Here is a 25,632-nt window from a genome sequence, read left to right as displayed (position 1 = left end):
CCGCCGCACCCTCGCACCTGCTTCAGCACTGCCTCGGGGACAGCTCTGCGCCTGCGCGCACCTTCCGGACTTGCTGGTGTCTCTGCCACCTTTTCACTCTCTCCTTCCTTTCTTCTCGTATCCAGTAAATCTCGTGGTAGCGGAATACAGTAAATTAGGGCGCTCCCATCCCGGTTTATCAAATCCCTTTGTTGCGACCTCAGATAAGTCCAAACTGCTTAGGATGGCCATCAAGGCCTTCCCATAGCACCACTGACAGTCTGATGTCCCATGGGTGCCCTTGGTGCTGACCGTGCCTCACTAATGAGACAGGTCTGTCGAAGGGTCCCGAGCATGGGGTTTGAAACCAAACTTTGAAGGGTAGTGCAGCTTGGCCTGGGAGGGCCCCATGGAAGTAAGTAAGGCCACAAATCCAGGCACGGGTGGAGTGGACCTTGCTGCACAGATCCATGTTTCGCAGCTTGTAGCTGTTGGGCCTGCTTTGTCCTCTAACTTCTGCTGGCCACTCGTGGTGCCTTTATCTTACCTTTGGAGCCTTCTGTGTTTAGTTACTTGACCCTCTTGAAAAAGTTAGCCCTTGAGAGTCCACCCACCTTAACTCACCTTTACCCTTCCCCCTCCCAACCTCAGAGGATCTCACAAGGCTGTGGAAGGTAAATGCATGACTGAGGACCAACACCTGTCTTTGGGACCTCAGGAGGGATGGTTTGGGGAGGGTCTGGAGGAGTAGTTTTGGGGAAGTCTGCCACTGACCCCTTGTTGCCTGGTTCGATACCCCATGGGTGGAGCTGGGGTCAAGGGTGATTGGGGAGTAAATTTCCTGTGGCTCCTCTTTTTCTATCCTGGAGAACCATTCCCTCCCCATCTCCTGCTTTGTGCATCATAGATATTTATCAGCTTTGAGTCAGCCCTGTGCTGTTGATCCACAGAGTGGAGATGACAGAGGGCTTTGGGGAGAGTGCCAAATGCTCATATCATGGGAACAACACGTCTGCAACCATGGCGATTGATTTTCACAGACACAGCTGGCTTTAGCTTCTCCTAGAGACAGTCCAAAGGCCTAATTGTGGAAATTGAAGGAGGGGTCGTTGGAAACAGAGAAACATTGAATATGTGGAGTTTCTAGTAGTTCCTAGAACAGAGGGTGACAGATGAGCATCGCGGGCAAATTCATTGCCTCATCAATCATTTATCCCTTTCTTCTGGCCAAGCAGATGGAAAACAACTCAGAATGTTATCTTCTTTTGTTACCTGGGCAGAGACCAAAGTCTGGAGACCTGATTTCTAGACCACTTAGCTATTAAGAGGCTAGGTAACCTTGGGTAAAGCATCACTCTCTGAAAGATACTAATTACTAGAAAATGTGATTCCTACCCTGCTGGCTTCCCAGAGCTACAGCATTGAACCAACAGCTTGATGTAATTAAAAATCCCCCATGTATGTGGAAGTTTGTATTCCAAGGTAGGCCACATGTCATGAGGTGAAATAAGGAGGCTCAGAGAACACAGAGGAACAGGTTGTTGTCGCCAATTGAGAGCTAACAGTCAAGCCAGCATCCCTCTGATCAGCACATGCTGGTCAGTGGGAAACTAAGAGGCCATTAGGATACTTGTCACTTGTCCCCAGACTCAGAAAGCAGTGGAACCTCTGCTCTTGTTGTTCATGGACAGGAGTGGGGTAAACAGGAGAGAATGGAGAGGAAGTAGCCTCCATGACCCTCCAGAGGCTGCTGCTGTCCTTCCCACTGACACGGGGGTCTCTGGCCTCTTTCCCTTAGGGCTGTGTCTGGCGGACTCCGAGAAAACTGTGAGATGGTGCACCATTTCAACTCATGAGGCCAGTAAGTGCGCCAGTTTTCGTGAAAATATGCTTCGTGTCTTTGAGACTGGTCCTTTTGTCTCCTGTGTGAAGAAAACCTCACACATGGATTGCATCAAGGCTATCATGGTAAGTCACTGCCACTTAAAAGAGAGTGGAAGAAAATCCATACTTTCTCTTCCCTGTCACTTGGAATGATTCTGTACTCACAGGTAGGAGACTGATGTGTGGAACAGTCAGCCCCTAGTGCTAGTAAAATCATTTTAGAACTGAAAATAGAAGCAGTCATCTTTAATGGCTTAAAGGAAAATATAGCATACTCTAAAAGGGGACTATTTTTGACCCACTAAGTTCTCTGAACTCAGAGAAGAAATGCATGCTCTCAAAATGACCGTGTAACACTATTTTGGAGGTTCTTGATGCATCACAAGAAGTAGATGAATGATACGCACAAGGAGGAGGAATACATTGTCATGATTGAAGATGATAGCTGATCCTTTTGTTCTAGGTTTTCCAAAATACTTGTTCAACATTATTCCTACTCATCTGAACACGGGTCAGACCCTGTGCTGGGCAATGGGGCTGTAGCGGTGACTGTAAGCACACATGGTCCTGATTCTTGAGTAGCTTACAGTCCAGTCAGGAGAGAAGAAAAACATGCAAACAAGTAGACATGAAATTTCAAATTGCGTGATGTACAATGGAGGAAAAGAAACAGAACTTTCAGAGGAAACTTGCTCTGGTCTGGGTGTCAATGGCAATCTCCCTGAGAGGGAGCAATGAATCTGAGACCCCAGGGATAAGTATTGGTAAGCCTGCCAAAAGCCACAGGTTAAATATGTCAGGTAGGGAGCCATAGCATGCGCAAAGGGCCTGAGACAGGGGAGAGCTGGGCTTGTTTGATTTTCTGTAGGGAAGCTAGGGTGACTGGAGCAGAGCAAGAAGGAGACTGGAAGGAGTGGGGGCGTATACATAGACTCAGTCAGATGGAGCATGATTAACTGAAGGAATCAGTGTTTTTGTATAAATAACTGGTCTGTTGTGTGTGTGTGTACTGAACCTCAGTTACTATCCAGGCTTAATTATAACTTTTGATTTATGACTTACTTTCAGATTTGGTATATGCATACCCCTCTTCGTTTTAAAATACATTAATATTATGAAATAATACTATCCACAAACCTACCAGAGGTTCTCAAAACTTCACCATTGCCAGTAGCTGACTTCTAGGGCTACTGTGTAGCAGCATGGATTCTACAGGAACTTCATCACTTGGGGCAGTGTAACCCTCTGACCCTGCTTAGAACTATCCATGTATTTCCCTATCCAGTGCAAACAGAATCCCAGAACTTTCTTGCTTTTTATTTAAAGACTTGTATAGGTATTTGTGGATAATTGCATAGTTTTGCTTCTTAAAATATTTTATAAACATGTCATTACTATGTGTTGGCTTCTCATACTTGCTTTTTCCTCCTCAATGTTATACTAGGATTTCACCCATGTTGTTGAATACAGCTATTGTTCATTCATTTTCAGAGCTCTGCAAAAGTCCATTGTGTTAGTATACCACAATTTATTTTTTCTTTTCTGGTCATTAAGCATTTGGATTGTTTCTAGTTTTTTGTTATTCTAATCAGGGTTTGAGGAATATTTTTACACAAATCTCCTGTTACACAAGTATTACTAGTTTCTCTGTAATATATATGTACTAACAGATTTTCTGTGCCATGGGATGTGTGAGTATTTGACTTCAAAAACAATGCCAAATGTATTTGGGTTTTTAAGCAAATGCAATGTGGCTATTCAAATTCCCACTGTCACCAGCCGTATATGAAAGAATAATCCATATAACTCTTGGTGAATTTGATATTTTATCATTATAAATTAATCACTGTCTCTGGCAGTGCTTTTTAACTAAAGTTTATTTTTCTGATATTAGCATACTACATTAACTTTCTTTTAACTAGGATTGTCCTTCTATGTCTCTTTCCATTCCTTTATTTTCAACTTTCTGTGTGATTATCCTTCAGGTGTGTCTTATGAAAATGGTATGTTGCTGAGGATTTTGCTTATTAATGAAATCTGGTAATCTCATTTGTTTTGTGTGGTAAATTTAAACCATTAATAAATTATTGCTTTCATTAATGATAAATTTGTACTTATTTCTGCCATATTACTTTTTGATTTCTCATAGTCCTCCTTTCCCCCGGATTTCTGATTTTTAAAAATTGAGTTTGCACATGTGTGTGTTCATTTGGATTGTGTTCCCTTTATTCCACCTTTCCCCCATTGGAAGTAAATTTAAACAATTTGTTTATATTCTTTAATGAGTCCCTTAAATTTTTACTGTATAATTTTTTAGCTTAACAAAGTGTTAACAGTAAAATAATCAACCCCCTACCTCTTTCTGAAACAGAAAGAGAACTCTGGACTATATTGATATTTTATGTCTGTCTTTTCTTAACTAACCCTGGAATGTAGATACTTCATGTATTTCTTGACAGTATACATACATATTATATAGCTAAGTATGTGTGTGTATGCATGTGTAAGTTTGTTCAGTTCAGTTCAGTCACTCAGTCATGTCCGACTCTTTCCGACCCCACGGACTGCAGCATGCCAGGCCTCCCTGTCCATCATCAACTCCCGGAGTTTACCCAAACGTGTGTCCATTGAGCCGGTGATGCCATCCAGCCATCTCATCCTCTGTCGTCCCCTTCTCTTCCTGCCTTCAATCTTTCTCAGCATCAGGGTCTTTTCCAAGGAGTCAGTTCTTCGCATCAGGTGGCCACAGTATTGGAGTTTCAGCTTCAGCATCAGTCCTTCCAATGAACACCCAGGACTGAGCTCCTTTAGGGTGGACTGGTTGGATCTCCTTGCAGTTCAAGGGACTCTCAAGAGTCTTCTCCAACACCACAGTTCAAAAGCATCAATTCTTCAGTGCTCGGTTTTCTTTATAGTCCAACTCTCACATCCATACATGACTACTGGAAAAACCATAGCCTTGACTAGATGGACCTTTGTTGCCAAAGTAATGTCTCTACTTTTTAATATGCTGTCTAGGTTGGTCATAACTTTCTTTCCAAGGAGCAAGCGTCTTTTAATTTCATGGCTGCACTCACCATCTGCAGTGATTTGGAAGCCCCAAAATATAAAGCCTGCCACTATTTCCACTGTTTCCCTATCTACCTGCCATGAAGTGATGGGATCGGATGCTGTGATCTCAGTTTTCTGAATGTTGAGCTTTAAACCAACTTTTTCACTCTCCTCTTGCACTTTCATCAAGAGGCTCTTTAGTTCTTCTTCACTTTCTGTCATAAGGATGGTGTCATCTGCATATCTGAGGTTATTGATATTTCTCCTGGAAATCTTGATGCCAGCTTGTGCTTCATCCAGCCCAGTGTTTCTCATGATGTACTCTGCATATAAGTTAAATAAGCAGGGTGACAATATATAGCCTTAATGTACTGCTTTTCCTATTTGGAACCAGTCTGTTATTCCAGTTCTAACTGTTGCTTCCTGACCTGCATACAGGTTTCTCAAGAGGCAGGTCAGGTGGTCTGGTATTCCCATCTCTTTCAGAATTTTCCACAGCTTGTTGTGATCCACACAGTCAAAGGTTTTGGCACAGTCAATAAAGCAGAAATAGATGTTTTTCTGGAACCCTCTTGCTTTTTTGATGATCCAGCAGATGTTGGCAATTTGATCTCTGGTTCCTCTGCCTTTTCTAAATCCAGCTTGAACATTTGGAAGTTCACTGTTCACATATTGTTGAAGCCCGTCTTGGAGAATTTTGAGCATTACTTTACCAGCATGTGAGATGAGTGAAATTGTGTGATAGTTGAACATTCTTTGGCATTGCCTTTCTTTGTGACTGGAGTGAAAGCTGACCTTTTCCAGTCCTGTGGCCACTGCTAAATTTTCAAAATTTGCTGGCATTTTGAGTGCAGCACTTTCACAGCATCATCAGTGTAAGTTTGTGTATGTGCCCAAAAGTTCAGAAAGAGGGAGGAAGACACAGAGAAAATTTTGGATTTATCTACATTTTTGCCATTTAATCTATTTACCATTTCTTCTTCTTCTTTTTTTTTTAAGCTTTTAAAAAAATTTTGGCCATGGTGTGTGACTTGTGGGATCTCACTTCCCCAACCAGGGATTGGGGCTTCCCTGGTGGCTCAGTGGTAAAGAATCTGCCTGCCAATTAAGGAGATGCTAGTTTGATCTCTGAGTGGGGAAGATCCCCTAGAGAAGGAAATGGCAATCCAGTCCAGTATTCTTTCCTGGAAAATTCCATGTACAGAGAAGCCTGGCAGGCTACAGTTCATGGGGTCGAAAAGAGTCGAACATGATTCAGCAATGAAAACAACACCAACAGGGATGAGCTTAGGCCATGATGGTGAAAGGGCCAAATCCTAACCACTAGACCACCAGGGAACTTGCTACTATTCCTTCTTATATTTCTAATCATCCTTCTGGGATGTTTGCTTTTGAAATGTGTCCTTTTGGTGGTACTTTAGAGTCAATTTCTTGGTATTAAACTCTCTCTGTTGCTTGCTTGTTTCCTCTGCAAATGCCAGTCTCCCCTTTATTCTTGAATGGTAATTTTGCTGAATGTATAATTCTAGTTTGATGTTTTTACACTATTTTAAAATATTTCCATTGTTTCCTGACTTCCTTTGTACTCATTGAGAAGTCTGGTATCATCCTATTTCTCCTTTAATCATCTCACTGGATAACTTTTCGTGTCCTTGGTTGAGGATGTTCCCTAGATTCACCATGATATTTCCAGTTGTGGGAATCTTGGTACTTATCTTGCTTAGACTATGTTGGATCTGTGGAATCATGTCTTTCAGGAGGTCTGGAAAAGTACTGCCTTTCTTCTGTTTCTTTCTTTTTTTAATTCTAAAATTCCAAGAAGACACATGTTAGGCTTTCTTTAATCTAGCTTCCATATCTTTTAATCCCTCTTTCATAGCTTCTGTCTCTGTACCTCTTTTTGGCACAGATGGGCACCAAATTCATCCAAGATGAGTTATTCAGATATAACTTTCAGTTCCCTAATTCTCAATTTTAATCTGTTATATCAACTTGTTGCCTATTCATTCACTTTTCAAATTTCAATGGTTACATTTTTTACTTCTAGAAGTATGAGTTAATTTTTCTTTTTATTCCTGATAATCTCATTTTCTATGCTTATCTCTGTGATTATGGCCTTCACTTTGTACATAAAGCACATATATAGCTCTTCTCCATTGTTTCTGACCATTCTGAACTCCACAGTCCTTGTGAGCCAAGTCTGCTGCTCCTGTTGATGCCCATGCATCGTGGCTTCCCTTCTTTTGGGTTTGGTTTTCTGCACTTGGGAAGTCATACTTGATTTTAATCCTCCACCTTCGTGGGGGTTCAGGTTCCCTTCGGAATCCCTGTGGCCTTCGTGGAGTTAGGGCCACATGAGTTAGGCCTTGGCTTCTTGATTTCTGAGCCCCCAAAGCCTCAGTGATTCCTGCTCAAGATACTGGTGTCTGGGCCTAGAAAGCCCCAACCTCACTGCTTTAAGAAAAGCTCTGGTTTTTTTACTCATTTATTTTTATTCTGTGGTGGGTGGGGTGGGTGAGGAAAGTCTCTGGAGGTTTCATCTACCTTTGGGATACCAAGAAAGCCATAAAGATTGCTTCATATAAGGAGTCTAGTTGTGGAATAAGAGAGCCCTTCACCAACATGCATGTGTTTAATGGCACTGAAGTGTACATTTAAAAATGGTTAAATGATAAACTTTATGTTACATTATTTTATTACAATAAAACAACAAAAACAACTCCAACCATTGAAAGAAAAGTTTCAGCTAGACAAATATATATTTTGGCTTACATTATTATTTTATTTCATTTATAAATACTATTTTCTTGTTATTTACCTATAACATGATGCAGACTGTGTAGCTACAGTTTCTTCTTTGTAATTTAATTCATAAGAACTATTTATTTATGGAGTACTAGCAAGGGATTCAAGAAAAGTAATTTTGATTAAAGATGTTTGAAGCAAGAAAAAAAGCAATAAAAATATGTTATGAAGTGTCTATATAAAGATGGTGCATCTCACTTTGAGAGAAAATATAAATTCTAGACCTAGTGGGATGGTATCTGTAATACTTCAAATGAAATCTTGGTTTAAAGAAGAGAATTAGTAAAAGCAAAAACTAAGAATAAAACAAAGCAAAACAAAACAAAGCAAAACAAAACCCAGAAAGTAACAGTGTAATGGAAGAAATAAACCCACACTGTGTGGATTCAAATCCTAGCTATATGACTTACTTGTTATGTGGTCTGGGGAGATGATTTAAACTTTCTCTGCCTCTATTTTTTTAATGTGTAAGATGGAGCTGAGTTGGACAATGATGTCTGAGTAGTTGATTAAATGAACAGTCAGCCATAATGGAACTAAACACTCATTAATGCTCATAATGAGCATTAAATAGTCAGTTTAGAGTATAAGCATGAAGTTAAAGCCAGAGAAAGCTCCGGTCCCTGAACAAAAGACTCCTCTGGTTATATGGACCCAGGACAGGAAGGAAAAGTACTGAGTACTGAATTGCAGCGGGAAAGGATGTCTTCATGTCTCCTCTTCCCCACTGAAAGTTCTCCACAGAGACATCTGAGGACAATCTCAGCAGAAGGCCCAAGATAGAGAGGTTGGACCTGAACTTGAAATATAAATATGTGTAAAAGCATGGCTAGGCAGAGAGACTGGAGTCCTTGACTGCAGCTCCTTCAGAGCCTGTACTGAATGGACTGTGCACCCAGTCTGGTGTTGGAGCTTTCCCCCAAGAGGCCTGCTGGCAAAGTGTCTGTAAGTTAGGTCAATTTTGAAAATCACAATAGTTTTCTGGGCCAGTAGCTGGACTCCTCACCAGGAAAAAGAGAAAAATGATTCATTCCATCTTTGCAGGAATAAGGAAAATGATGGCCAAAACCTCTCACCAGGGCAGCAGAGTTAACTGAAGCCCGTGGTGTTACATAAGGGCTGGGCAAGCTGAGGGTTCATCTGGCCTCAGATCTGAGAAGCACTACCAGTCACTTCTACATACCCAAGTATAGGTGGGCCTTTCTTGGAAGTAAGGGCTTCACTGAACTCTGGTCTGTTCTCTTTCAGAATAACGAAGCAGATGCTGTGACATTGGATGGAGGTTTGGTGTATGAGGCAGGCCTGAAGCCCAACAACCTGAAGCCTGTAGTGGCAGAGTTCCATGGGACAAAAGAGAGTAAGTTCTCCTTTGGACCCAGAAAGTAATTAGTAGCCCTTGTTCTCTCCTGGTAGACACTGGGTCTTGTCTCATTCAGGCGGGTAATGGAGATTAGCTACTTATGAGCTTTCCCCATTGGGGAGTGAGTGGGGAATGAGGGGCCCTGTCAACAACTGTAGATACAACTCAAGGTCCTGGGAGCTTTGGGCTGGTTGAGGACTGGTGCTCATGACGCTGACCTTGTAGGCAGGCTGTGTACAATGAACTGAACCATCGGGGTTTAGAATAAAGAGGAGTTCTCCAAGAACCACATGCAGGGGAGAGACTACACAGGAGCATGTACCTGGAGCCCCCACGGCCTTGGATCTCATCTGAGAGCAACTCCACTGTTCCTGGGTCTGTGTGAGGAACAAAAATACTAAGAGAAAGTTAGCAATGTGGCCTCTCACAGTTCCAGCTTCCAGGGGGAGACTCGTTTTGTAGGTACAGGCAGACACTCCCTGCAAGGCCAGGGTAGGCAAGAGCATTGGGGCATGTGTGCACATAGCTTCCTTGATCCTGGGTGTGCCTGGAGGGTCATTACAAATGTCTCTTCTGTGGCCCATCCTTTCCCCTGTAAGCCTAGGAAGGCTTTTCTGGTCCTCTTTAGGACCCAATCCATCATAAATGTTACCTCTGGGTAACCCTTCCCTGCTCAGGAGCCCAGTAGTAATGAACAGTGCTTCTCTGGTGGGCCGTTTGAGAGTCTTTCATCCACACTGTCCCTTCGCAGACCCGCAAACTTTCTATTATGCTGTGGCGGTGGTGAAGAAGGGCACTGAATTCAAGCTGGATGATCTCAAAGGCAAGAAGTCCTGCCACACAGGCCTCGGCAGGTCCGCTGGGTGGAACATCCCCATGGGCAAACTTTATAAGCAATTGCCTGATCCACAGGAATCTATTCAGAGAGGTAAGTGGGCAGGAGGGTGAGCAGGAATCTCTTCAGATGCCCACACGGGCCACACTGGCATCACTCAGACATGGTCAGGTGATGATGTGTGATGGCTCTGGGAGTGGAGGTGGGAGATTAACCTGCTTTAAATGGGCAAATCTGCTGCATTAGCAGCTATTGTGGGCTGTCACAAGTCCTTTTTTCCTATAAGCTCCTGACACCCCACCAGAGGCTGTCCTGAGGAACTGGGGGAAGGGAATGGAGGGCTTCATTCAGGGCCAAGGCTCCTGGGCCCTTTGTCCACTTCCCTGGGGTGCTTTCATGTCTGTGGCTGATGATTTCCCCATTCTGCTGGAGCTTTCCTAAAGGCCATCTGCTGGCTATGAACTTGGCCTACACCTCTCCGGGTGGGTCCTCCATCTGGTCTTGGAGGCCAAGTCCAAAGGGACACATAGGCCTATGCCAGTCTGGTTTTTGGGGAGGAGGTAGGAGGGAAGGGGTTAAATATGCCCCTTTTTGAAAACCTTTAGTCTTGAAGAGAGGCTTCTCAGGTGGCCCTAGTGGTAAAGAAGCTGCCTGCTAATGCAGGAGACTCAAGAGACATGGGTTGAATCCCTGGGTCGGGAAGATCCTCTGGAGGAGGAAATGGCAACCCATTCCACTACTCTTGCCTGGGAAGTCCCATGAAGAGAGGAGCCTGGCAGGTTACTGTTCATGGGATTGTAAAGAGTTGGACACGACTGAGTGCAAACACACATTCATAAAGGCAAACTGTAACTGTGGGGATGCTGGTTTTGCTTGGATCTCTCTTGTGAGCCTGGACCGGGAGCTGTAGTTGCCTCTGGCCAGGCTGGCTCATGCCCTGTGTTTCTGTGTCTCTGTGTTGAGCAGCTGCGGCCAACTTCTTCTCGGGCAGCTGTGTCCCCTGTGCGGATCAGTCATCATTTCCCAAACTGTGTCAACTGTGTGCAGGGAAAGGGACAGACAAGTGTGCCTGCTCCAACCACGAACCATACTTCGGCTACTCAGGGGCCTTTAAGTGAGTGAGACTGGCTGCTTCTCCATCCCGGCTCCTAAGTGTCCAGTGTCTTCAGGTTGGGGGGCTTCCCTGACCCGTAGCAGAGTCCAGCCTGCAAAGGGGCATCCAGGGTACCTAATCCCCTCCCAGGAACTCAGTGACACAGCTGGGACTCTCCAGGCCAGACCAGGGCACACTCTCTTCATGTGACGTTGACAAGGAAGCCCCCTCCTGGGACCCCTTCTGTCTCCCCAGAGTTTTCTCACTGCACTAAGCAGAGCCAGAAGCTACCGGCACTGCCCTGGTGCCCAGGGTGCTCCGTGGGGACGGCCCTCTGCTCTCCATGGCAACAGCGTCACCTGCTCAGTGCACTGGCCTCTCTCCTGCCTCCTTTCTCTGTCCCCGCATAGGCAGCTTGTGTGGCTGATTTCTTGCTCCCTCTTCTCGCTTGGTTATATCCTAAAGTTTTAGAGCAAGCGAAGGGCACCTTTCCTCCCTCAAGAGACACTATGCCTTTATCCTTCACCAGAAGTTTGAAAGCACTTTTCACTATTGAGATGTCTTCAATACCTTTTTGATGCTTTGGGGCACATGGTGATAGCCCTCCAGCTCCTGTGAGCTCACCCCACATCTCCATGGTGCCCTGGGGATCAGCTCCCCATGGTGCTTCCTCAGCTGTGGGTCTGCACAGAGGCTTCCCCCAGGCCCTACCCTTGTCCGAAGGCTGGACGGTGTGGTCAGACACTGGAGCCTGAGGAGAAGGGCCTGCCCTGCAATAATCTCCCTAATGTGTCCCCTCTCCACAGGTGTCTGACGGAGGGCGGTGGGGACGTGGCCTTTGTCAAGCACTCAACGGTATTGGGTAGGTGATGGGAGAAGAATCTATAGACCCTTCAAGCAGAGGGCCTTCCTTTTCTTTGTCTTCCTGCTCAGGTGTCAGATGTGAGCACAGTGTGTTCCTCCTTTCTCACTGCTGGGATGTTCACCTGTGAGGAGGTGTGTGCCCATAGGGTCCCCATCCGGACGCCTGGGCCTCATCCTATCATCCAGCTTACTGAATACCAGGCCAGTGTTGCAACAGCAAAGGATCAGGAGCAGGTCTGGCTGACCTTGTCCTGTAGTCGGCCTGCTGAGATGAAATTTCTTGTGGGATGTGGGCAGTCACCCCTGCACTGGGCATCAGAAGCTTCTCGATCTGTAACTGCCTAGGGGATCTTGAGCAAGTCAGTTTCCTTCTGGCCTTCACTGTTTGCTCTTGGCTTCTCAGCTCACATAGTTCTTGATTCAGAGAGGTTGCAAGGGAGAGGAGGGGGCTCCTGCCATCGACCTATGTGGGCTTCCCTCCCCAGACAACCTGCCTAACCCAGACGACAGGAAAAACTATGAGCTGCTCTGCGGGGACAACTCCCGGAAGCCTGTAGATGATTACCATGAATGCTACTTGGCAAAGGTCCCTTCCCATGCGGTTGTGGCTCGAACCGTGGGCGGCAAGGAGGATGTGATCTGGGAACTTCTCAATCACGCCCAGGTACCAAATCCCCTGTCCTCTCTCCTGCTTAGCAGTCCCTGCTTGGATTTGGGGCATTTCCTTCACTCCCTCTCAGCCACTGTGGAAGTCATTCTGTGTTCAGGACATAGCAGGGACCATGCCACACACCATCCACTTGCATGCAGACACCCACCCAGTAAAACCTTCTTGGAGTTGCACATAGCCTAGTCCTGCATTGTCATCTGCCAGACTCTTACATTCTGGGTCAGTGATATGAAGCTGCTCCTTCTTGCTCTCTTTCATTTCTCTTCCATTGGAAAGGAAATGGTCTCTCTTCCAAGTCCCTCAGCCTGACAGAAAGGGAGTTGCACATACAGCCAGCCTTCCTTTCCCAGAGCAGCAGAATGCCAGAACTGAGCCAGTTTCTCTTGTCCAGCCCTCCCATCTGTCCATCAAGGCAACCACACAGCCTCTGAAGTTGAGTTTCTTACACCCAGTGAGCTATCATCCAGCCAGAGAGACAGGCATAGAAAAAAGTTCAGAGTATCAGATATTTGTTACATGGCCCAAAAGGGCTGTGAATGGAAAAGGTGCTGGGTGGGAAACAGCAGGTCTGACTGCCCTCTCTATTCATATCTTGAAAATTTCACAGTTTTAATCTTTGACCCATTTTGCAGCACCCCTTGTTGCTGTAGCCATTCAGACCTGTGTTTTACCACAAACAGGAACATTTTGGCAAAGATAAACCGGACAATTTCCAGCTCTTCCAATCCCCTCATGGGAAGGACCTGCTATTTAAGGACTCTGCTGATGGGTTTTTAAAGATTCCTTCTAAGATGGATTTTGAGCTGTACTTGGGATATGAATATGTTACTGCTCTTCAGAATCTAAGAGAAAGTAAACGTAAGTATTTGGAACTCCTAGACCATGTGGCTCTAGGAGTCTGGAAACCTGGTGAGGGTGGGGACTAGAAATTAGAGTCTTTCCAGGTACTAAACACCTGTCCCAACAATCCTTCATTTGCCCTGCCCATCCAGCCCAGTGTTAGATGGATGCTAAATGACTTTGGCCATCATGAGATGGACCTGGACATCACCAAAGGACATTAAAGGAAATTCACACTTAAAATGATTTTTATCGGAAACTCTCTGGAGGCCAAATAGTTAAGATTCTGTGTTTTCACTACAGAGAGCCCAAGTTCGATCCCTGGTCAGGGAACTAAAATCTCACAAGCCACAAGGCAGGCCCCCCACCCAAAAAGAAGAAGATTTGTATTGATGCCAGTATTGCTTCCCTTGTATAAGCCAGGGCTCCCCTACCCACTTCATGAAGCCAATTAGCCTGGTACAAAGTAAGTCAAATAGAATGAAACTGCTACAAACAAGTACATCTGCAGCCAGTGCTATGGTCACCATGTACCGTGGTGAAGCTGGAGCTTTAGACAGGTCAGTCCTTCTCCTGAATTATTTCCTTGGGTCATTAGAGGTGTGTTTGAGCACTCATTTATTCAACAGACATGTATTGACCATCTACTATTAATAGCTATAAACTATGTAACATGCTGGGCATATAATGGTGAGGCAAAGATGTATTAGATTCTGTTGTCACAGAACTTTCAGACCAGTGGGGAAGACAAATGTTGAAGGAATAGTCACTCCACTGAATGATCAATTGAAATGAGAGATTTCCTCAACAGAAAGAAAGCAAAAACCCAGAACAAAATATCACAGCTCTACAAGAGCGCGAAAACAAAGGTAAACAGGTCCAAGAATTGAGGTAAAGCTTCCCTGAGGAAATGCCTCTTGAGCCAGTCTGAAAGTTGGGTAGGTGTTTGTTTATTCAGTAAACATTTATTGCACTGACCATAAGCCTGGCATTAAGGGTGCCATGGAGAACAAGACAGGCATGGCCCTCACCCTGGCCAAGCTTATGTTCTCCTGCAGGGAACAGACGGTAAACAATGAATAAATATACAACATCTGCTCGGATGGTTAAGTGCTATTTCTAAATGAGGGAAAAATAACCCCAGCCTGAAGTGATAGAATGCCTTGGAGTTGGGAGGAGAGTGGACTTCTCAGAAGAAGTAATTTTAAGTTAAATCTAAATGATAAGAAGCCAGCCAAGAGACTGTTATTGCCTTTAATTTCTAAGAGCTTAATTCCTTGAATGGAATCTGTTTGTGTATTGCTAAAAAAAATCCCAGCGTCTTTCTGAAGACAGCAGCAAAACCAGCAAGCCACATCTGGGCCTCTTCTCATCACTGGTTTTCTTGCTTACGTCCTAGCCCCGGACACCTCAAAGGATGAGTGCAAGGTGAAGTGGTGTGCAATTGGCCACCACGAGAGGACAAAGTGTGATCGGTGGAGTGGGTTCAGTGTCGGGGCAATAGAGTGTGAAACAGCAGAAAACACTGAAGAGTGCATCGCCAAGATCATGGTACGTCCCTCCTGCCTCCACAGGGCCACGTGCCTGCCACCGCTGCCTACCTGTCCCCGAGGCTGAGTGAGTGTTCCTGGGAATTACACAAAAAGCAGGGTTCCTGGGAACCTCACCCTCAGTGTGGGTGGACCTCAGTGTGGGGGACCTCAGTGTGAGGACCCTGCAGGGTCCTCAGGACCTTTGAGCTTGTGAATCTGAAGGGCTCCGGAGGGCTTATTTCCTCCTAGTGTCAGCACTCCGTGGAGGGCAATCTGAGCTGTGTCTGCTTAGGGAGGCTGGACCTCGGTGTGAGTGTGCCTGAGACCCACGGTGTGCCATGGCAAGCGTGACAAGGTCATGTTACTGAGGAAACACGTGGAAGTTTAGCTTTGTTGCTCACAAGGGCATTCCACATTTGCTTTTAGAAGTGTTGAAAAACTGAAGGCGATAAGAAAATACATAAAAAGTAACCGTAACCTTATAAATCAGAGAAAATCCTGTTAACTGGGCTCATATCATGCCTGCAATTTATTACTCTTTTCTCACCTAAAGTTATCTAGGGAGCTTTTTTCTTGTTTTCAGAGAATGACTTGCTCCCGTGTTCACAAAAAAAATTTCATTCTTTGAAAACATGATTTTTAAAAATGTATTTTAGTTTATTTTTGAAAGAATATACACTATTCTGTTTACAGTGGCTTGTCTGGGGACCAAGTTTATGAGGAACTATCTCTTTCATTTCTTTTTTTCTCTTTTTTTAACTCAGATTTTCCTTTTCTTTTCCATTATGGTTTATTATAGGATACTGAATACAGTTCTCTGTGCTATACAATGGGACTTACTGCTTATCTAGTCTGTGTATTAATATAATAGTTTGCATCTGCTAATTCCAAACTCACAATCCATCCTTCCTCCATCCCCCTCTACCTTGGCAACCGCAAGTCTGTCCTCTATTTCTGTGAGTCTGTTTCTGTTTTGTAGATAAATTCATTTGTGTCATATTTTAGATTCCACATATAAGTGATATTATATGGTATTTGTCTTTCTCTGAACGACTTCACTTAGTATGATAACGTCTAGATCCATCCATGTTGCTGCAAATGGCATTATTTCATTCTTTTGTGTCATATTTTAGATTCCACATATAAGTGATATTATATGGTATTTGTCTTTCTCTGAATGACTTCACTTAGTATGATAATGTCTAGATCCATCCATGTTGCTGCAAATGACATTATTTCATTCTTTTTATAGCTGAGTAGTATTCCATTGTATATACACGCCACATCTTCTTCATCCATTCATCTATTGATGGACATTTAGGTTGTTTCCTGAAAACATGATGTTCTAATGTTGATAGTTATTCCAGAGTGTGGGTGTGCTGCAATTTATTGAGCCATTTCCTTACTATTAAGTCTGGTCCTGTCTCATTGCTATTATGAATCATACATGCATGCTTTTGCCTACTTACACATTTTGCCCAAATAGTTTCCCACCCATCTGATTGTTCCTTTAGGGTATATTCCTCAAAAGTATATTTCTAGGCCTAATGGGAAGCTTGGCAGTCTTATTGAATTAAGCATCTCTGAAATTTGGGGCTTATTAGCTCTATTCAGTTTAGTTCAGTTCAGTTGCTCAGTTGTGTTCAATTCTTTGAGACCCCATGGACTGCAGCATGCCAGGCAGAATTCCTTGTCTATCACCAACCCTTGGGGCTTGCTCAGACTCATGTCCATCAAGTCCAACCATCTCATCCTCTGTTGTCCTCTTCTCTTCCTGCCTTCAATCTTTCCCAGCATCAGGGTCTTTTCAAATGAGTCAGTTCTTCACATCAGATGGCCAAAGGATTGGAGTTTCAGCTTCAGCCTCAGTTCTTCCAATGAATATTCAGGACTGATTTCCTTTAGGAGGGACTGGCTGGATCTCTTTGCAGTCCAACAGACTCTCAAGAGTCTTCTCCAACACCACAGTTCAGTTTATTTGACTCATTTGAGCTTATTTTACTCATTCATTAAAGATCTTTTATTGACCAAGCACTGAAATAGCACTCAGCTAACGAGGTCAAGATTCAAAGCGAGGCACTCCATGCCACAGACACAGCCCTATGTCCCTGACTCCATTTGTTTGTCTTACAAATGGAGAATTCTTGGTGTCAGAAAGCTGTTGTGAGTGTATCTGGAACAGTGTGTCATATGAGAGGTCAAGGGGACTGAATGTGGGTCTTTGCTCCTGAAGAAACAAAGCAGATCACCCAGAGTTGATCATCAGTTCATCATGGTTTGGTGAAAATGGGAGTACTTTTTATTTTCTATGTCAGGTCTGCCTGACTGATCCTTTGGGGGTCCATTACCAGCACCTTCGTCTCTTCACGACCTGTGCTGGCAAGGTTGCTTCAAGGAAACAACCAGACGGGCATGTGGGACTGGAGAGGATCTCTTTTACCTGCTGTGATGTGTTATGTCTTTGCAGAAAGGAGAAGCTGATGCCATGAGCTTGGATGGAGGCTACCTCTACATAGCAGGCAAATGTGGCCTGGTGCCTGTCCTGGCAGAGAACTACGGTAAGTGGGAGGGGCAGTGGTTCATTGCCTCTGAGACAGGTTGTTAAAGAAAACAACCTGAGACAGGAAACAAAATCACAGCCTGATTCAGCCACAGGGAGCATAAAGCTCTTGCTTACTGAGCACCTCCTACTTGCTAGGCTCTGGGCTCCCTCATCTCTAGTCCCTTTTGTTATCTTGAAAAATAAGAATCTTCTACTGTACCTTTTACTGTACTCCAACAAGGGAGTTGGAGACTTTGCACTGGGAAGTTCTAGCTAAAAGTGACCCCTCTGCAGAGGACAGCTAGAATCTTAGCTGGAATTCCTGGCAGGTCTTCTTGCTTCCAAAGTCCGCACTTCTCCTGTTGCCCTGGTGCAGGGATTCAGGTACAGTTAGCAGAGTTACACTATGGTCACAGGGTAGATAGAGTGGGAAACTTGAAATATAAAATTTTGGGCTAAATTCCAGAGGCCAGGGAGCTAAAGTGAGCTTGCATAATCCAGACAGCCTGGACCTTTTGGGAACTGGTAATACGTAGATAGTTTTCCTGGCTCTTATAATTCTGAGCTGCATATGGGGAAGAAAATTTTCAATCTATACATGAGTGTCCAATGACTTTGTTTTTTTCCCCTGCAGAACCTGGGAGTGGAAATTGTAAGGACACACCAGAAAAAGGTGAGTTGGTATCGGTAACCTCGTGAGTTTAAGATAAATTCCCATTGCTTTTGGGAAAGCATAGGCAAGCTTAAATTCAAATCAAAAGTAGATAAGAGACCAATTTTCAGAATCAAAAGAACCATGGGAGGAGAATAATTGGCAAGATAATTACACTTGCCACGACACACACATGGGAATTCTCATTTAATCCTATAAGATGTGTCTTGTCGTCTTCTAATGATGCACAGAGGAACAACAGCTTAGAGAGATCACAAGTTGTCTAGACTCTGACATCCAACAAGCAAATACAGACCCTCCAACCACTGCTTTGCATTGCGTGCAGCCTGCAAAGTTATAAACAAGAGTTAGCACGAGCCCAGAAACCTTGCTGACGTGCCTGGCAGGCCTGAGAGGAGAGGCTCACAAAGGAAGATGTCTAGAGACATGAAATTGCCCAGCCTCCCAGCCAGGGCTAAGCCTAGAAACCCAGGCTAACCTGGCTCTCACCCAGGACTCAGGCTTGGGGTGGATCTGGAAAGATGTGTCAAGAGCAAGACAGGAAATCGTATCAAAGATTTGGGCTCTGGGTCCCACGCTCAAGTCCCTGCAGGTCATTTCCAGCCATTAGTGTACAAGTCTGTTCTCATCACTTTTTCTAGTTACAGCATCCCAGCCTCTCCCCATCATACTAGGAAGCAAGCTCTTTAGCCAAAAATAGAACCATTCTTAGTCCATGAGCAAAAATATTTGTATCTTTTCTATTGGAAACAATTTCCTGAATTAATTAAATTGGAGAACTGAAATCATGAGTTTATATTCTATTCCCAGTTTTAAAGATCAGCATGTATTTGCCGCCAATGATAGCAGCTAACTTGATTATGACAGTTTCACTTTGCATATTTATTTTGGTGCAAACCTTTATTCTCCTTATCATAAAACATCTGACCAGAATAATAAACCTACAGTTTATTGAACATTTACTACTCTTTTCTAATAAAATTCTTAATGTTTAGAATGTTGGAGTTACATGTACCCTTCAGTATCCATTCCTCTGCTATTCCACAGTGGAGGGTGAGTTGCTAGTGTATGTCAGTAGCTTCATGCATTTGGGGAAGTGTTGTCCATCTTCATCCATTGCTCCAATGATTAAGTATTCTTACTACTTTGTTTTTTTTTTTAAGTTCAGATTAATCTCCACCTCTTGGAATGACTGGTATCTCCCTTCAGTCAGTTATTAGGAAGACCCTTTCAAAGAGAGGAAGAATGTTTTGGGATAATTTTATTCCATAGGATGATGGCTAGGTTTGACTGTAGACAGACGCTCTGGAGGGTCCAAAGGTGTTAATACTCCCTTTTTTGGTGTCTTTCTTGTAGGGTACCTTGCTGTGGCTGTGGTTAAATCATCAGATGCTGATCTCAACTGGAACAATCTAAAAGGCAAGAAGTCCTGCCACACTGCAGTAGACAGAACCGCTGGCTGGAATATCCCCATGGGTTTGCTCTACAACAAGATTAATAACTGTAAATTTGGTGAGTAAGCTCTGGGGGTGTGCTGTTGTCAGGGTTGGGTAGAAAGAGGTGCACTGGCAAGAGTAGTATGGTACAAGAGGCCCTTGTTCTATGATAATACAATTTGATTTAGTGAACTTCAAGGAAATAAAAGGAATGGCAGGACTGGGAGGTGGATCAGAATGGCTCTTCTCAGTTGCACGTAATGGCTTGAGTGAACATATGTTTACTATTCTCTCTCATGAAAAAGACCAGAGACAGGAGTCCATGTTGGTATTGTCATTAGAAACCCAGGCTTCTCTGTCTTCCCACTTCCCCATTCTCAGCGTGAGGCCTCCATATTCAAGGTTACCCATGGTTGCCATTACATCCATGATCCAGGCAACCTTAAGGAACAAGGAGTAAGGGCACTTGAAGTCCACACCACCTTGGTAAAGGAGCAAATTAGGAGGTCTAACCCAATTACTTCAGCTAACTTCTCATTGCCCCTCACTTAGGTACATAGTCACAATTATCTGTAAAATGGGCTGGAAAATGTTATCTTTTATTTAGATTTTTATTCATAAATTAAAAATAGAACTACTGTATGATCCAACAATTTCACTTCTGGGTGTTTACTAGAAAAAAACAAAAATACTATCTCAAAAAGAAAAATGTACCCACATGCTCACTACAGCATTATTTACATAATAACACATAACATGGGAAGAACCTGTGTCCATCATGAATGAATGAACAAAGAAATTGTGGTTTATACGTATAGAGTAGAATGTCATTCAGTCATAAAAGAGAAAGAAATCTTGCCACTTGCAACAACATGGATGGACCTTGAGAATACTATGTGAAATAAGTGAAATAAAACAGGCAGAGAAAGACAAATACCATTTGCTCTCATTTATACGTGGAATCTAAACAAAACAACCTGAGCTCACAGACACAGAGAGCAGATTGGTGGTTGCCAGAGGCAGGGGTTGGGGATGGGCAAATTGAGTGAAGGTAGTCAAAAGGTATGAGCTTTGGTTGTAAAATAAGTCATAGGGATGTAACGTATATCCTGGTGACTATAGTTAATGCCATATTGCATATTTGAAAGTTGCTAGGAGAGTAGCTGTTAAAGTTCTCATCACAAGAAAAAAATTTTTAATGTGATACACCATATTAAAAAATTGAATAATAAAAATCATATGAGCATCTCAACAGATGCAGAGAAAGCTTTTTGATAAAATTCATCATCTATGCATAAATGCAAAAAGGCAAAATGGTTGTCTGAAGAGGCCTTACAAATAACTGAGAAAAGAAGAGAAGCAAAAAGCAAATGAGAAAAGGATATACCCAACTTAACGTAGAGTTCAAAAGAATAGCAAGGAAAGATAAGAAAGCCTTCCTAAGTGAACAATGCAAAGAAATAGAGGAAAACAATAGAATGGGAAAGACTACAGATCTCTTCAAGAAAATTAGAGACACTAAGGGAACATTTCATGAAAACATGGGCACAATAAAGCACAGAAATGGTATGGACCTAACAGAGGCAGAAGATATTAGGAAGAGGTGGCAAGAATACACAGAACTATATAAAAAAGATCTTCATGACCCAAATAACCACGATGGTGTAATCTATCACCAAGAGCCAAACATCTTGGAGTGTGAAGTCAAGTGGGCCCTAGGAAGCATCACTATGAACAAAGTCAGTCTCCACTGAGGAATTCCATCTGAGCTATTTCAAATCCTAAAAGGTGATGCTGTTAAATTGCTGCACTCAATATATCAGCAAATATGGAAAGCTGGGCAGTGGCCGCAGGACTGGAAAAGGTCAGTTTTCATTCCAATCCCAAAGAAAGGCAATGCCAAAGAATGTTCAAACGACTGCACAGTAGCACTCATTTCACATGCTAACAAGGTAATGCTCAAAATTCTCCAAGTGAGGCTTCAACAGTACATGAACCAAGAACTTCCAGATGTTCATGACGGATTTAGAAAAGGCAGAAAAGCCAGAGATCAAATGGCCAACATCTGTTGTACTGCAGAAAAAGCAAGAGAATTTCAGAAAAACATGTACTTCTGTTTAATTGACTATGCTAAGGCCTTTAACTGTGTGGATCATGACAAACTGTTGAAAATTCTTAAAGAGATAGGAATACCAGACCACCTGATCTGCCTCCTGGAAAACCTGTATGCAAGTCAAGAAGCAACAGTTAGAACTGGACATAAAACAATGGACTGGTTCCAAACTGGGAAAGGAGTATGTCAAGGCTGTATATTGTCACCCTGCTTATTTAACTTATATGCAGAGTACATCATGGGAAATGCCCGGCTGGATGAAGCACAAGCTGGAATCCAGATTACCGGGAGAAATATCACTAACCTCAGATAAGCAGATGACCCCACCCTAATACCAGAAAGTGAAGAGGAGCTAAAGAGCTTCTTGATGAAGGTGAAAGAGGAGAGTGAAAAAGCTGGTTTAAAGCTCGACATTCAAAAAATAAAGATCATGGCATCCAGTCCCATCACTTCACTGCAAATTAATGGGGAAACAATGGAAACAATGAAAGACTATTTTGGGGGGCTGTAAAATCACTGCATGGAGAAGGCAATGGCACCCCATTCCAGTACTCTTGCCTGGAAAATCCCATGGATGGAGGAGCCTGATAGGCTGCGGTCCATGGGGTCACTAAGAGTCAGACACGACTGAGCAACTTCACTTTCACTTTTCATTTTCACACATTGGAGAAGGAAATGGCAACCCACTCCAGTGTTCTTGCCTGGAGCATCCCAGGGACGGGGGAGCCTGGTGGGCTGCCATCTATGGGGTCACACAGAATCGGACACGACTGAAGTGACTTAGCAGCAGTAGCAAAATCACTGCAGATGGTGACTGCAGCCACAAAATCAAAAGATGCTTGCTCCTTGGAAGAAAAGTTATAACTAACCTAGACAGTGTATTAAAAAGCAGAGACATTACTTTGCCAATAAGGGTTCATATAGTCAAAGATATGGGTTTTCCAGTAGTCATGTATGGATATGAGAACTGAACCATAAAGAAGGCTGAACACTGAAGAATTGATGCTTTTGAGCTGTAGTGTTGGAAAACACTCTTGAGAGTCCATTGGACTGCAAGGAGAATCAAAACAGTCAATCCTAAAGGAAATCAGTCCTGAATAGTCCTTAGAAGGACTGATGCTGAAGCTGAAGCTGAATCTTTGGGCACCTGATGTGAGGAGTCAATTCATTAAAAAAGACCCTGATGCTGGGAAAGACTGAAGGCAGAAGGAAAAGGAGACGACAGAGGATGGGATGGTTGGATGGCATCACTGACTCAATGGACACGAGTTTGAGTGAGCTCCAGGAGACGGTGAAGGACAGGGACGCCTGGCGTGCTGTAGTCCATGGGGTTGCAAAAATTCAGACGCAAATGAGTGACCAAACAAAGAACAACAGCAATCATCTATTTAAGGTAAAGACTGTCCAGAAAGTGGGCATGAAGGGAACGTACCTCAACATAATAAAGACCATATATGATCAATGTACAGCTAAAATCATACTCAACAATGAAAAGCTAAAGGCATTCCCCAAGACAAGGATGTCTACTCTTAACCACTTTTACTCAACATAGTTTTGAAAGTCCTAGCTAAAAGGAAAAGAAATGTAACCCTGTATGGTGATAGATATTAATTAGATCTATTGTAGTGATCATTTCACATATAGTCACAATAGTGAATCATGTTGTACACCTGAAATTAATGTGCTTGGCACGCTACGGGGTCACAAAGAGTTGGACACGACTGAGTGACTAACACACACACATGTCAATTATATCTCAATATAAAATTAATGGAGAAAAAAATTAAGAGAAAAAACCAACTTGATCTTTGTTACAGAGAAACAAGAGGAAATGGCCATTTGGTGGATGGCTACGAGCCCTGCCACAGAGCTTTCTAGGCAATACGGTGTTAGGGATTCTTGGGTCTCTTTAAGGTCTTGGCAGCTTCAGCTCTTAGGCCCCTTTGAAGGGGTGGAAATCAGTTGGTTCTCTGTGTCCTCTGAATATCTTCAGGTGTGGCCTTAGTTCTACCTCCTAAAATCTGTGAGTAAGTTCACCATGGATATGTTTCCTCGTGGTTCTTATTAACTTTAACTTCCTGAGTACTTTCCCCCCTGCCACCTCCAAATATGTGTAGCAACTTTAAACGGAGAGGCCTCTAAAGACAGAACCAGGCAAGTCCTGTGTGTATTGGAGAGGAGGTTCAGATTCAGAGAGGCAATCACATCTTTGCACTAACATGCTCTGTGATATCAGTTTGCCAGGAAGGTGGTTGGGGCGACTTTCAGGAGTTCTGTTCCCCACCAGCAAGGGCACCACCTCTGCTCTCCTGAGCCTCCTGGCAGTTATATAGCCATGGGAGAGCAGCTGAGCTGTGAGTGAGATTTCCCCAGAATTTTCTTGAGTTTGGAGTTCTAAGTTCTGTTAGAAACTCTTCTAATAAATATCAGAGAAAAGAAACACCTGAAAACAAATGGCACCACTCAGGGAGTGAGACTTGCAATTTTACACCTGCTTCAGTCACCTTTCACATAATTTCCATCTCATCTCGCTTTAGGTGAGTAATGACACTATTGGGAGGCTGATGGAGTCCCCTCCACCTGAATTGTAATGGTCACTCACCATTTTCAGCCTCAGTGAAGTTTTCTTTCAGAGCCTACAGCCTGGCAAGTCTTGTGCTGATGTAGGTCACATAATAAGCATGTTCTACCTACTTATCTACCTGGGCCAGACACACCTGTGATGTGTTAGATAAAGTCCACTCATACTGACCCAGGAAGAGCTGACTTTCTCTTGTCCTTTTGCACAGATGAATTTTTCAGTGCAGGTTGTGCACCTGGATCTCAGCGAAATTCCAGTCTCTGTGCTCTGTGCATTGGCTCAGAGAAGGGTTCAGGAAAGGAGTGCGTTCCCAACAGCAATGAAAGATACTACGGCTATACAGGGGCTTTCAGGTGAGTCTTATAATCCTCATACAAAAATAATAATAATCCCAACCCTGACAAGAGTTCCTTTTAGGAGCTCAGGTGAGATTCTTACATTCCTAGCCCATTAGTCCTGCATGTTAGGGTGGCATGTTTACAAACGTAGGTAGAAACCTCTGTGAAGAGGCATCCAGGTCCCTCCAGGACACCATCTCCGGAACTGGCTGTCATAGAGAGCAAAGACTGGTGGTATCGTGCAGGTCAGGAGTTCTCAGTGGCTGGGGGGAGCAGGGGAGGGATTTACCCCTCAGGAGACATTTAGTGGTGTCTGGAGATGTTTTTGATTATCAGTAGGGTTGAGACGGTGCAACTGGCATCTAATTGGGAGAGGCTGATAAACATCCTACATGCGCAGGGCAGCACCCTACAACAAAGAATTATCTGGCCCCTCATGTCACTAGTGCCAGGTGAGCAAACCCTACCATAATTGAATAAACACAGGAGTCAAGCATCTAGCTCACACTCTTCCAGTCACCTCTGGGGGGACCTATGACCACGGAAATATACAAAAGTAAAGTCCATCATTTCTACATCTTTGGTTACATCTCTGTTTCATGGAATTTTAATTATTTTTAAAGAGACACCTGTGCACTTTACGACCTTATTAGTTTTTAACTATCCTGTTTGACTTTGGCCTTTGCTACCCTGGTAGTTCATGAATCCATCAACTTCACAATGATGGTGGTATTCATAACTAAACTGCTCACTGCTGCTTCTGCTGCTAAGTCACTTCAGTCGTGTCCAACTCTGTGCGACCCCAGAGACAGCAGCCCACCAGGCTCCGCTGTCACTGGGATTCTCCAGCCAAGAACACTGGAGTGGGTTGCCATTTCCTTCTCCAATGCATGAAAGTGAAAAGTGAAAGTGAAGTCGCTCAGTCGTGTCCGACTCTTCGCGACCCCATGGACTGCAGCCCACCAGGCTCCTCCGTCCATGGGATTTTCCAGGCAAGAGTACTGGACTGGGGTGCCATTGCCTTCTCCGAAACTGT

The 25,632-nt window shown here is 43.7% G+C and overlaps 1 protein-coding gene across 1 annotated transcript in view; it reads left to right on the top strand.

Moving 5' to 3' along the window:
- The window catches only part of LOC122445317 (serotransferrin-like), an 84,523-nt gene that overhangs the window by 342 nt on the left and 58,549 nt on the right, over window positions 1–25,632 (top strand). The window contains 12 exon segments of the mRNA XM_043474374.1: window positions 1,778–1,947; window positions 8,968–9,076; window positions 9,831–10,007; window positions 10,881–11,028; window positions 11,814–11,869; window positions 12,357–12,535; window positions 13,222–13,399; window positions 14,781–14,932; window positions 17,381–17,471; window positions 18,090–18,128; window positions 19,485–19,640; window positions 24,467–24,611. Coding sequence (XP_043330309.1) covers window positions 1,778–1,947; window positions 8,968–9,076; window positions 9,831–10,007; window positions 10,881–11,028; window positions 11,814–11,869; window positions 12,357–12,535; window positions 13,222–13,399; window positions 14,781–14,932; window positions 17,381–17,471; window positions 18,090–18,128; window positions 19,485–19,640; window positions 24,467–24,611 — 1,600 coding nt within the window.

Source organism: Cervus canadensis, chromosome 7 (genome assembly GCF_019320065.1).
Source record: "Cervus canadensis isolate Bull #8, Minnesota chromosome 7, ASM1932006v1, whole genome shotgun sequence".
NCBI lineage: Eukaryota > Metazoa > Chordata > Mammalia > Artiodactyla > Cervidae > Cervus > Cervus canadensis.
This window is presented reverse-complemented; position numbering and strand designations above follow the sequence as displayed.